General features: G+C 42.5%; 1 protein-coding gene across 1 annotated transcript in view; it reads left to right on the top strand.

Annotated features, from left to right (window-relative positions):
* The first annotated feature begins 1,270 nt into the window (after positions 1-1,270).
* The window catches only part of bcl2b (BCL2 apoptosis regulator b), a 34,556-nt gene continuing 21,866 nt past the window's right edge, over positions 1,271-13,960 (top strand). Inside the window, exon 1 of the mRNA XM_079530230.1 lies at positions 1,271-2,463. Coding sequence (XP_079386356.1) covers positions 1,915-2,463 — 549 coding nt within the window. The 5' untranslated portion in view covers positions 1,271-1,914. The remainder of the gene's footprint in view (positions 2,464-13,960) is intronic.

Here is a 13,960-nt window from a genome sequence, read left to right as displayed (position 1 = left end):
GTGCTGCATGTCTTGTTTACCCAACTGTGTATAATCTAAAATGTACTGTTGTACTATTGTAAGTATACGTAATATAGTCACCACTTCCTTTGAAGTAATCTGGCTATATCGGTTGTAGCCATAGTCTATGAATTGATTGCATAGGGCCGAAATGGAAACGACTGCAAGGACTTTTTGGTGCTATCCCTTTTGAGTGTTTGACTGTACTCTGTTGCTGTTTTTACATTTGTTCAATAAACTATTCAATCAATATAGGCCCCTGGCACAGACTTGTAAAAGGTTCCCCCCATCTGCCTGACAGGTACACTTGAGTAACCGGAACGTAACAGGATTTAGTGCTGTTTTACACTTGCTTTTTGCTAAAGTCCTATAGAAACATACTGGTGTGTGATAAACATGCACTTAAAAGGCATTATTATGGTGTACACATGTACAAAGTGAATGTTTCCTTCGGCTTTACTGTGACCTTCGGAGCTCTGTTATTGTTATTGACATCAATGACAGCAACAATTCATGCAAGGTTCATGGCTTGGGTCCCCTTAGCCCTGGACCAGGGTCCCCTGAGCTCTTGGGCCAGGCCCTGGCCCGGTATAGGTCACCCTGGGTGCAGCTGAACCCGAACCATTCTGGTCCTTTGAGAAATGAGAATGCAGTGAAACCTCGGTCCTGCGATTTTATGCACAGGGTTTTTGGGGCTTGTGATGGCTGAGGTGTTACACACATTCTGTTTAAGATGTCGACTTCAATCTATGGACCAGAGCTAGGGAGGATCCAGCCTGGATAGCAGCTCTCTCAGATCAGCAGAATAGCCTGCTGAGATTTTAGAAACTTTGTGAGTCTGAGAATGGGCCTGGGGTTTAAGAAGTTGGAGGGAGATATATTACGTGCCTGTGTTCTCCTCGGGAGGCACGTAGAAATATAGGTTCATCTTAATGTACAGATTGGGTAGATGCCACTGTGGACATGCACCCAGCCACCCACATAGCACACAAGGAGCTAGTGTAGGCTACATCAAAGCAACCTTCTGCAGACAGAGCATCTTCAATTTCTAGATGGGCAAGACCCATAGAAGCTTCTCAAATGTTTGTCCACTCTGCGTCTCTGCCTATTTGAAGAAGATAATATTTTATTTATGGCATACGTTTTGCTTTCAGTCATAAATACTATAGGCTACAGTAGTGCAAATATCGTGACCACCGTCTTTTGTATTAAAATGTTCCTTCCTGTGTCCTTCACACCACGTGAAGTCTCCCAAGCGCTCCCTCAAGGAATGGCTTGTCTGTCTGTCTTGCGTGGATGACGTACTATGAAATACCGCCCTCGCAGTGGGCAGGGAGCTGCGAATGTGAGTAGCAATTGTACGAGAGCATTCAGTCCGACCTTGTCTGGCTCACAGTTCCGTGCATAGTTGTGCGTAAACGCTGCTAAAATAGTTGGCGGCGTTATAGCCTGCTCTGGACACGTGCAACTTTGGCTTTCTTTTACGTTTTCTTTTTGCAACACACACTGGCCGATCCTCTGTGCATATGCACAGGCAGACAGTATTCTAACCTCTTCCGTATCTTGGATTTGTATGCAAAGGGAAGGTCGCCACTTTTTTTCCTCCTCCTCTCGTCAAGGCTTCGGGACACCTTCGTAGAACAGTTCTAAAACACGACGCAGTTTGGACTTTTAAAAGGTGATCTTTCTTGCCCTGTTTGCCAATGGGTCTTTTCTAGAAAATCCCCGAGGAAAAAAATCTTATTGGCTCCCGATCAGACGTAACGCATTGGATCTTTTAATATATTTTTTATAGGCTACCCCAGTTTTTCCACTATGCATCACACGGTATTGTGCACTTATTTGGTCGTGATGCGTTTTGTTTAGATATTTGTATCCATCAGTAGCATTACTAAGTGCCAAATTAACGCCGTTATGGAGGACGAGCATACCCGCAATATTGTGGAAAAGTACATTTGTCATAAACTGTCAAAACGAGGATATGTATGGGAATTTGAAGATTTCGGGGAGGAAGATGTTGCTAATAATGGGTCACTCGTCGTCCCCGCGCCGACTCTGGTCCGACGATGTCGTGGAGGAGATTCCAACAACGCCGGGCCGGAGGACGTACCTCATCCGTCTAAACGACTCTCCGAGTCGGATCCACACGCTCCTATTCACAGGGTATTGCGCGAGGCCGGCGATGAACTGGAGAGGCTATACCAGCCCGACTTTATAGAGATGTCACATCAACTGTATCTCACGTCCACCACGGCGCAGCGGCGCTTCACCGAGGTCATAAACGAACTGTTCAGGGACGGAGTGAACTGGGGCCGGATTATCGCTTTCTTCGAGTTCGGAGGCACCGTGTGCGCGGAGTGCGTGGGCAGGGAGATGACGTCGCAAGTGGACCACATCGCGGAGTGGATGACGGAGTATTTAAGCGGGACTCTAAACAGCTGGATTCAAGACAACGGGGGATGGGTAGGTGTGATGATTCTGTAGTTTCACCCTTAAAATCCCTGATTCCATATTGCCCTAGATGCGCACATTACGCAAAGATAGAGCACCAAACCGGCGTCACTCATGAAGCAATCTGATTTGATAGTGTCGTTGTCTGTCAAGCTTATCAGGCCAATGAAACGCTGTCTTCTCTGTCACACCTCCCGACGCTCTGACATAAAGCCCGCCCTCTCTCCTCTATAATGTCAGTGCTAGGTAAGCAGCTGTCGTTAGGTATAGCTCCATTATCCAAGGGAAGAAATACTGTACTTGAAAGCAACATTTGATCTCCTCCCGGGGGACACACACAACAGTTTTTTTTAACCTATATGTTTTTTCTTGCCCCATTAAGCCTATCTATCATACAAGGTGCTGAAGGTGATACAACTCCCTGGCTTGGTCATTATTCTTGAGGGAGGTAGCAGTCCAGACACATGTCAGGGGACTCATAGCTATTGAGTTAATGTGTTCAGGCCTCCAGGCATGGCTGAACAGGACTCTTAACTATGAGGAGGACCACTGTCAGGAGATCTACATGGCAGATAGACATTTCAGGTGCAAACTAGGACGGGGCCACTACTCATTACATTACATTACACACACACACACACACACACACACACACACACACACACACACACACACACACACACACACACACACACACACACACACAGTGGACGTGGGAGATTCATACCACACTAAGTGGCATGCAATGTCCTAACGTTTACATTTTATGAAATGATTCTGCTCACCGTATCGGCTCCTACAAATGCTCATCCTGTGCTACACACAGCCATCGAAACCAGCTTCCAGCCCACCAGGATTTATCCTCTAATGGGTAGGAATGTTCGTAATGAGAACATTATGTTTGTGCTGCTTGGTTATCTTGCCAGAAGGTGACGGGGGGTGGGAGGCAGTGGGCTAATCAATGATTTATATCGAGCATTTGATCTCAAAAGGGAAGGAGCGTTTAGCATTCCCCTTTAATGTGTTCCTTGCCCCAGAAGAAAGCGGTTTGTGCCACATATCAAAGGCACACAGTGGAGGGAGTTCCCTGCAGCAAGGCAGAGCTCCAATCTGCAGCCTGTGTGTTTAACATGCACCCCTCTGTGCATCTAGGTTGAAACTCTTTTGTCTGCTTTTCAAACCTGTGCTGTGTGGCTGGGCTGCCTTGATGCCTGCAAGAAGTCTCTATAGACATAGCCTGTGCCTGCTGTACAATGTAGGTCATCATACTCTGTGTTTTCCAGCTGGGTAGAGATGACAGTATCTCTCTGCTGCTCCTTCTTATCCATACGAGAGTGGACTGTCATAATCCGAGGGATTATTCAGGTTTGAGTGAGAACTGAGTACATGTGTCTAATTTAGTGCATATATGCATTTTTATGCTAAACGGGAAGAAAGCCATGTCCACTCCAAATTGTTATTTCTCAAAAATACTCAAACTAAAGATTCAGTTGTAGCCTAAGACCGAAATAGTGTCAGTTCTTACACAGTGTTTCAGTTTGAATTTATGTTTATCCAGTTTTAACAGACCATAACGCTGAATTGTTGATTTGAATGCGTGGCAGTTTGGGGGAAATTCCCTGACATGTATTTCAGGTACCTGTAATCTGATAAGTGATGTTGTATTGCTCTCCCAGAGCCTTGTCTGGAAGCTAGTTTGGGATTGTGGATCCCCCCCCATATCATTACACTTGTTTACAGATGTAAGAAAGGACTAATGTTTTAGATCTTGCAGCTAAAGTTACAGAACCCAAATTGAACTGAATGAGTCATCATTATTATTTTATTTTTTTCAATCCTGATCCTAACTATACACCTGTTTAACAGTGCAATTAAAGGTGGCTAAAAGTCGTAGATGAGAACTGAACTGTTTTGTTTTGTTCTGATTGGACGACCTGCTTTCGACATCCCACATCTCATGTAGCCTCGTTCCCAGCCTTACTCATCTGCGAAGAGAATCTCATGATGTTTGTCTCCATCTCCCCATATGAGCTGAACATTGCAAGTTATTTCTCAACCACTGTGTCGTATAAAAGTCTTTAGCAAAAGCTATTTCTTTTTAGCTAGAGCTTGTGAACTTTGTTTAGCCTAAAGCTTTTAAATATCCATTTCAAATATTGATTGTAAATGTTTCTCACAAAACACATTTGCTGGGTGGCTTGCGGCAGTAGGGATAAAACTAGAATAAAATAGTTGGTTGGTTGGTTCGTTTGTTTCCTTCACATAAATTGACTTGCTATCTTGAATGCAACTGATTTCTGTGCAGCTCCCTGACAATTATTTGTGTTTGGCAGTGGGATACAGGCCAGTATGGAAACATGACTTCTCTGAATGTCATTTGCATAATGTCAATATTGAAACTGGATGCTTGTGGTCATGCATCGTAATGCTACACACAGTAGAGTCCCAAGTGTTAATTTAGCTCTTGAGAGTGTACAAGTGGAACCAAATGGACCTGTAAAGGTTATTAACACCCACGGTTTGTTTTCCTCATTGTAAAAACAGTAATGGGTTTTAATTAAACTAATAATGGTATTTTGACATGTGAGAGTGGCATGAAAACCCCTCTCTATCAGCCATCCTCATGGTTTCCTGTTGTTTTGATACAGCTGGGGCCCAAAATAGGAGTGCCCATTTGGCTGGTGTTGAGTCTAGGCATTGCCGGTGAGAAATGTAAATAAATATACTTTTAGATAAACAAAACTTAAGGGCCTCTCAGAAATAACAAGGTAGTAGTTGTTTTGTGTGGAAATAGGTCCTATTTAGCAGTGATTACCCCACCCACCACTCCATCTTCCTCTGCTGCTATAGACTTGGAAAGACTATCCTTTCATTGTGTGCAGCAGTGCACACTTTTCTCCACCTGTATAAATCCATCCTTTCCTGTCCTTTTGTGGTGAGAGAAATTGCACTTGTTTGGGGACAGGGCAGAATAATGAGTGTAGGAGCAAGACAGGAGCACACATGGATGATGTGCGCTGGCTGCATCCCCACCTACGCGCGGCACACCTATGTTTATTCACACAGGCGCTCTCAGTAAATATCAAGTGATTGGACAAAGTGGCAGGCGGTGACCAACTTCTGAAATTACAGGCTTGACCTCAGACATTCTGTTGTCTGGCTGAGGGGGCGGCATGGCACTCGGGGTCCTGCCAAAATGTGCTGCATAAAAAACAAATTATTTCACAACTCATGATGGCTAACGCAAAACAGGCTCAAAGTTGAGAAATTAGTTTTTGTTTCTGTGCTTATTTTTCCTCCACAATGGCTGCACAAAGGCGGAGGAGAGGGAGGGGCTGAGGGAGGGAGGGAGGGAGGGAGGGGGGGGGGGAAGAAAGTGCACCTGGAAAACCATTTGCCCGTAGCCAACGGATGATTGGCCGTTGGGTTTCCCCACCTTAGACCAATCAAAAACAACCTAGCTGAGGTTGTCTGAGGAATGCCACTAGCTGCTGAGAGACAAAGACTAGCATGTTGGATTGGATCCATTCTGCGGGGGGATTCCCTTAGTATATCCTGGTAGTGGATAGGTGTTTCTACGGTGTTGTGGGTATCTGTCTGCGCCCCTCGCCTCCCCTGTCGAGGCTGAGCGGGATCTAGGACATCGGAGAAGTCATTAATCTTTATCAGGTTGACACGTCTGCAGAGAACGAACTAAGGGGAAAACCTGAACAACTGCCTGACAAAGGAGGCACAACTGCTCATGGGAAAATAACATTTTGTGGGGAGATCTCACTTACAACCCATTTATGTATCCTAGACGCAAAGGAGATGTGTTTTTTAAAGCTTGACGGTGAATAATTTTAGACATTCACACATTCTATGAGCATAACGTTGCTGTCGAGCAGAAATCTTGTATTTCCATATTTCACCATATGTCTTTTTTCTGTAAATGAATGCCCTACTTTGTCACACAAAAGTAGCAAAAATAGTAGATCGACAAGCTCACAACGTGTCGTGATGCAATACGTTGTGAGCTTGTAGATCTGCTATATTTGGCGAATGTTCCCCCCAGAATAGGCATACTGGTGTATTTTTATTTATTTTTGCAATACAAAAAAAAAAAAATATATAAATATATTGTTTAAAGTGAAAGTGTGTTTTACAAATATTTAACTAATAAAGTATTAACACAGAACACGGGTTCAGTTTTGGACATCCAAGGTTTCCACCCGACAGCAACGATATGCTATTCCCATGTAGATGATTCATTTCATTCTTCTCAATTTAGCACTTTAACAGACTGAATGGGAACCGCAAGGTTTCCAGTTCGAACCCGGGCTCCCCCAGAGTTAATGTCGAAGTGTCCTTGAGCAAGACTCTGAACCCCTAATTGCTCCCGATGTGCTGGTTGGTACCTTGCATGGTTGCTCCGCCATCGGTGTGTGAATGTGTGTGACTGGGTGAATGGGTGAATGTAATGCACAATCTATGTAAATCGCCTTGGATAAAGGCGCTATATAAATGCACCATTTACCATTTACACAAGATATCTGAAAAGCCAACGGCCAGTTTGCAATTGGAGCAGCATGATCTACAGGGGCTGCTAGTAGAGCAGAGTTTAGACTTAGACCTCTATGTTAATGTTTATCGGCAGTGCCATTGATGGGTTTGTCACAGCAGTGAAGTCAGGATTGCTAACAGAGTAAGAAGGTCAGCCTAATTAAAAAGGGAAAACCCACCAAAAGAACACCGGCTTTTATTGTATTTTATTATCCGTCTGCACTCCCTATCGAGTAATTGGTTCTCCAATAAAGGGGAATAGTGATGTAATAGTTGTTTACTGGTTACATTATGGCTGTCATTAATCAAACTCTCACATTTGTCAGCGGAATACCGGCAACAGTTTAAGCTCACAGTCACAATATGTCGGCGCTGATGGGAGTTTTGTAAGTGTCTGGCAATTGGAGAAAACCCTGCTGGGTATAGTTATAGGCTGAATGCACCACTTTACCACCCTCAAACTAGAGGCCGTAGGCTGCTTTGACATCCTCGGATGAGCTGCTGTTCATCAGCTTATTTTTGTAAATTAAGGTTTGATGAGCTTCTTTCTGTCTGGAAATTAGAAAAGGTGACTATTTGCACAGGAAACATTTGCATCAAGTTCAAATCAATGTGCTCTTATCTCCCATCCATCAATCAGGATAAATAACTAGATATTAATTTCTCTTTCTTATGATCAGTCCATTGCGTCCATTGTTTTTGTCTTTTCTTTTTTCTGTTTAATCCTTAATTAATATCTGATAGAGGTGTAATTCATTCATTACGTGCCATATGCTGGATGTCAGGACGATTCTTTTCTCCTAAAATGCCTTTGGGTTGAGTAGATAATAAATCAAACGGGCTGTATTATACACCGTGCTATGATGAATGCAGTGGCTGTGCAGATTGATTGGTTTGGTAGGTTTAGTCTAGTGGATATTGTGAGATAAGAAGTAATCAGCAGCGAAAGGCAGCCAGAGAGTTATATAATAGCCTACAATATGAACGGAAACGGTCAAAAAACAATTCTATCACTGGAAATGTATTACAGGCACTGTAATGGAGACTTAACTGCACAAAAGAGATTAGCTTGGCTAAAAGGGGCCAAGATTTCCCCCTTTTACTGTACCCCTTTGCTGCGTAGGCCTCGGTCGCTCGCCATCTGCCACTGTGTTTACACCCGTCAGCCCCTGTGACTGTAATCTCAGAATCATTTTCTTCTAAACCAGTGAGCTCTGGGCTGTGACTCTCTTGACTCTCACTGACATGAATACCCTAATTCAGAAGTAGGCCTGGGGATGTTGCTGGGCTCTCTACTATCAATTTCTCTGAACATAGCCCATTGTTGCTTTGGAATACTTAATTATTCGTAACTTTAACCCTTTTTAGTGTTCATAATGGAATTTCACAGAGTGTAACTTTAAGGCTGTGGGTCCACCAAGTATTGGTGAGTTCAATTAATCACATATACATATAGTGTTGTGGTCATCATATGTATCGATCGTGAGGTTGTTGGCAATACCCAGCCCTACCACCAAGTGTTTTACCAGTGCCTCTTCACGATGTTGGTGCTCCCCATTAACAATTAAAACATATGCTGTGCTCAGGAAAAAAACTTCTTGGTGGATATAGACTCTAAATGTTGGGTCCAAAAAAAGAGTTTCAGGTTAAGACAGGGGCTTTCAAGTGACCCAGGGACCACCACCCTGACTAAGAACCAACCTGGGGACCACTGTTGTGTTCTTGGATATGGGCTAAGATTAGTGCTTTGGTAACACTTGCTATGCCATGCATCCTTGTCTATACTGTACATGCTACTGTTCTCTTAACCGCCTGTAGTTGGTCCATGGGAAAATGTTTGAAAATAGAAATAGAAATAAAATGCCTTTGTTAAATATATTCAAATATGTTTAAATAATACAGTATTTTAAAATCCATCAAATGTAAGAAAACATTTGTATTAATAGCTAATAAAAATATTGTATCGTGATTGTTAAGGGCTTGATTTCATTAATTGCACAATACTACGTGCAACAAATTACGTAAAGCCAAGGCATTATTTAACAATTATTTAATATAAGAGTGGTCCAAAAAATAAAAGAGATAAATAATATTAGGGATGCACCGATATATCGGCCACATATCGGTTTCGGACGATATTTTCTGTTATCGGTGCATCCTTGGCTACTGATAGAGCAGACACATGATGACATGATTATAATATATGGGCACATTTCCTAATAATTACTCAATCAGGCAAGCTGGTAGACTTAATTACCCTTCTTGTGATTCTAACTCCCTTTCTGTGGAATTTCTTAACCTCAGATTTCCCAGTAACTGACAACAACAACATTGACGCACTTCCACGGAACAGTGCACAAACTGTTCCATGGAAGAAAATACAAATTATGCAACGGCTCGTTTCGAGGATGCAATCTGATTGGTTGACGAATATACGATAAACGGTTATCCAACCCCCCATTAAGCTCATGAACTGATTTACCGATAGAGCAGACACATGTGATTATATGGGCACATTTCCTAATAACGATGACTCAATCGGGCAAGCTGGTACAGTTCCCTTTGTTGAGACTTTATCCCATTTCTGTGGAATTTCTTGACCGTGCCCAAAATCTTCACTTAACTACATTACTGAATGTATGGTCATAGACAGTGTTGGGTATCGTTACTTTCTAAAATAACTTTGTTAACTTACTAAAATAATCCTGTTACGTTACAACATTGCCATCTGAGAAAAGTAACTTGTTAGATTATTTTTGCTTTATTTTGCGTTACCGACAATTAAAACCCACCTTCGAGGAAGCCTACCAGTGTTGTAACCAGGCTTTCCACTAGCCGCAATTTGCAACTCTAGATTTTTTTATAATGGGATGAATCTAGAGTTGCAATACCCTCCATTGACTCCCCACTCATCATTTTGCGTTTGCGATCTGCTTGTCTTAAACGACGTTAAACTCACCAACATTGCAGCTGTAGTCCAAGCTTGAATTATTCTCTTTCAATCTGCAAAGCTTGTTTTTCATAAAAATCCCCCGTAGACATGTTATGAGCTACTTTCTGTCAAGAAATTCTGTGCAAGTGATTCTTTTTCTAAGTGCTGGAGTTTGGAAGCGCTCGTCGTAAGTCACTGAACGTCCCTGCATGCATCTGTTTCGCATTTGCACATAATGCAGGAGGCAGCAGCGCGACCCCTTAATACAAACGAGTGCTTCCAAACTCCAACATTTCTTCTTCTTGACAGAAAGTAGCTCATAACATGTCTACGGGGGATTTTTATGAAAAACAAGCTTTGCAGATTGAAAGAGAATAATTCAAGCTTGGACTACAGCTGCAATGTTGGTGAGTTTAACGTCGTTTAAGACAAGCAGATCGCAAACGCAAAATGATGAGTGGGGAGTCAATGGAGGGTATTGCAACTCTAGATTCATCCCATTGTAAAAAAAATCTAGAGTTGCCAATTGCGGCTAGCTTTCCACCTTCTGCTGCTTGCTGCTTCACCAATCTGCATTGACGTTGATCTCCTCCTTTCCCCAATAAATCCCAAAATAGTGTGAATACTTCCACAGCCTTACTAAAGGATAATCTATGGATCTTCTTTCAATCTATGTCATTTCGCAAATTTGAAAATGGAATTTAAACAACAGCCGTGTGTGTCACACCAAAGTGGTGACCTATTGATTCCGGGACATTAGAATCATTACACAATCACCACAGACTGCGAAGCATAATGAGTCACTGATTTTCGTGTAACACCACGGACATGACGGTGCCGCTTGCAGCCTTTCACTTCTGTTGACAGAGCTCATTCATTTGGGAAACGTCTTAAATGTAACTAGTAACGCCACTGTTTTGGGAAAAAGTAACTAGGTATTACTCTAATAGCAAACGTACTCGTTCGGTTATTCCGTTACCCAAAAAAGTATTGCCATTATATTACACCATTATTTACGTATAACGCCATTATCCCCAACACTGGTCAGGGACCACATTCAATACCTTAATGCAGTGGTTTTCAACCATTGGTCCACCAGTGGTCCTTGAGGGGGACCATTTTACGCTCTCATGAGTTGACTATTGTTAAAACTATTGTTATTTGCATTACTTAATGTACAAGAAATTTACACCATTAGAGAATGTAAAATAATTGTCATTTTGATCGTTTGGCTGTTATCTCCAACCTACAGCATGGATTTGTGGACAAAATCTTATCCAACGACAACAAAATATTCTTTAGTTTTAGGTCTGATAGGCTAAATCTAATCAAATGGTGGGCCAGCTCAAATGCTGAATAAATAATGGGCCTTGATATGAAAAGGGTTGAAAACCACTGCCTTAATGACCAGTGGTCCACAGACCACCTGTTCAAAACCCCTGGGTTAGGATACCAATTTGAAAAGGAGATTTGAAGGAGAAAGAACTTCACAAAGTTTATTTATCAGCTTGGAGCTTCAATTTCATAGTGTTACAGTTTTGTGTGCTCGTATCTTTTGGTTTTATCACTTCCAATTTCACTTGGTACCTTGGATGAGTACTCTCTGATTGGATGTAATTGGCATCCCGATATGAAAACGTATTCTGTACTAAAGAGCAGGAGATGCATGGAGATAATATGTATGACGCACATGCTTGATAGAGTTTACTTGATCAAGACACTTTCTTCCAATAAAGGTTTTGTGAAAGTCGTCAGTGCTTCGCTTTCTGATGATTTTGTGTCAATGTGCAGCCATTTTCACCAGCATCTTTTGCAGACTGTTGGCCTACAACACAAAAAGAAACAAAATAAATACTGTAGTCTACCAGCAAAAGCTTCTCCAAGCTCCAATTTATAATGATTTTTCATTTCACACAAATACTTGAATTCCCTTAAAGAGGAACTCGACCTCAATAATGCCTGGCTATCCAAATATTTCTTTATTTCTTTCTTTACAGGTACTGTAGCTGTAGCACATTGTTTCTCAGCTATTTTAAAATCTTGAAAGATAAAAATATATATATTTTAACAACAAAACCACAAAGATTCTGGTCCGCTTGCAAACACATATTGATTTGGGGCTCCTTGAAATGAAAAAGTTTGAGAACCACTGCTGAAGTATGCGAGCAGAGAAAGCAATGAAAAAAGACTCAGCGATTCAAAATTCAGACATTCAGTTTGATCTTGTTGTTCCCTGCTTGAAGTTGACATGGTATTGCTTGTTGTGTTTGCACCATCTTACATACACATTCCAAAAACATTCCACTGAACTGAACCGTTCCCCTAAGATTTGTGTCTCTGTTGTGCTCTGCAACCATGTCATTTGAAGAACAGAACTCATGATTAGCATTGTATAAATTATGGCCACATCACATTTCATATGCATTATGGTGTTGCCTTATCTCAGTGGTTCTCAACATGTGGTCCGGGGACCCCCAGGGTGTCCATGACGGGGTTCCAAGCTAAGTGATTGATTGATAGTTGTGAACCAAATGGACCATCACAGGTCTCTAACTCTAAGAGTACAAATTGATTGACTGATTTAATTGATTGACTGATTTGTGTGTGTGTGTGTGTGTGTGTGTGTGTGTGTGTGTGTGTGTGTGTGTGTGTGTGTGTGTGTGTGTGTGTGTGTGTGTGTGTGTGTGTGTGTGTGTGTGTGTGTGTGTGTGTGTGTGTGTGTGTGTGTGTGTGTGTGTGTGTGTGTGTGTGTGTGTGTGTCTGTGTCTGTGTCTGTGTCTGTGTCTGTGTCTGTGTCTGTGTCTGTGTCTGTGTCTCTGTGTCTCTGTGTCTCTGTGTCTCTGTCTGGCTGGCTTTCATGTACGAAAGGCCCAAAGGGTGCTTTTTCTAGTTATACTACTACTGTATCTGTCCCCAAATAGGGGGGAGGGGGAGAAAGATGTAAACCGAGGGTGCGATACTCAAATGTTGAGAATCACGGCTGGATGGGATGAGGAGTGAACGTCTTGATATGATCTGGGTTTCTTTGGCCTGCCTTCTCCCCATAGACCTTCCACACCCGTCCTCTGTGTGTTTATTTCGCTGTCTCCTTTAGGAGAGGCTTAGGAATGTCTGCAACTGTAAATAAATAATGGGGACGACCTGGGTGTTTCTTCTTCCTGAGTGGCCAGCCAGAGGGTGTGGACATTTGTTCTTTAGTTGACAATCGCTGGCGGCCCACGTGCTTCATTCAGGAAGTAACCACTGCATAGGAGTTGTTAAGGGTGTGTGCGCATGGTTCTGGTTGTTAGCCTCCTCCTGGCTATACCCTTTTTTTACTCTTCATAGTCGACATCAACGCAAACTTAAATGTTCCTTTTATGGGTACATTGTTACTCTCTCGGGGGGGTAAATCCACAGAGACTTCATGTGATTTATTGGCATTTCCATAACCTTGCGTTTAATAAAAGGGTGTGAAGTGCTGCTCAACATTTGGCCAGCATAACGGTTCTAAAACCCTTGCATCCCAGTGACAACACATGCTGATGAATTATATATGGGCTAGATAAACTCACACTAAATGGATATCCCTCAACTGGAACCCCAAGGGCTGTCCATCCATGCACCAAATGACGGATTATGTCTGTCTCTCATTCCCTTTATTGCGCTCTCTCTCTCTCTCTCGCTCTCTCATGCTCTCTCTCATACACTTTCTTACACTTTCTTTTCCATTTCTATCTCTCTTACACTTTCTCTTTAGTCTCTCTTCATCACGGTCTCTTGTGATCTCTTGCCCTCTCTCTCACACACACACACACACACACACACACACACACACCAGCTATTACCTCGAGACCTGGCATTCAGTGTCAGGTAACGTGCCGATCCTTGAAAAATGCAGGGACATGTGAGAGGCCTCTAAATATAGCTGTTACCATCACAGCTCCCATGTGGTCTTTAATTGCCATATTACCCCCCCCCCCTGCAAGAGTGTTAATTAAACTCCGAGTGTACAAATGGAACCAAATGGATCCCAAAGCAATACCTGTTTTAAAG

The sequence above is a fragment of the Electrona antarctica genome, assembly GCF_951216825.1.
Source record: "Electrona antarctica genome assembly, chromosome: 19".
NCBI lineage: Eukaryota > Metazoa > Chordata > Actinopteri > Myctophiformes > Myctophidae > Electrona > Electrona antarctica.
The sequence above is the reverse complement of the archived record's forward strand: the minus strand, read 5'-3'. Positions and strand labels throughout refer to the sequence as shown.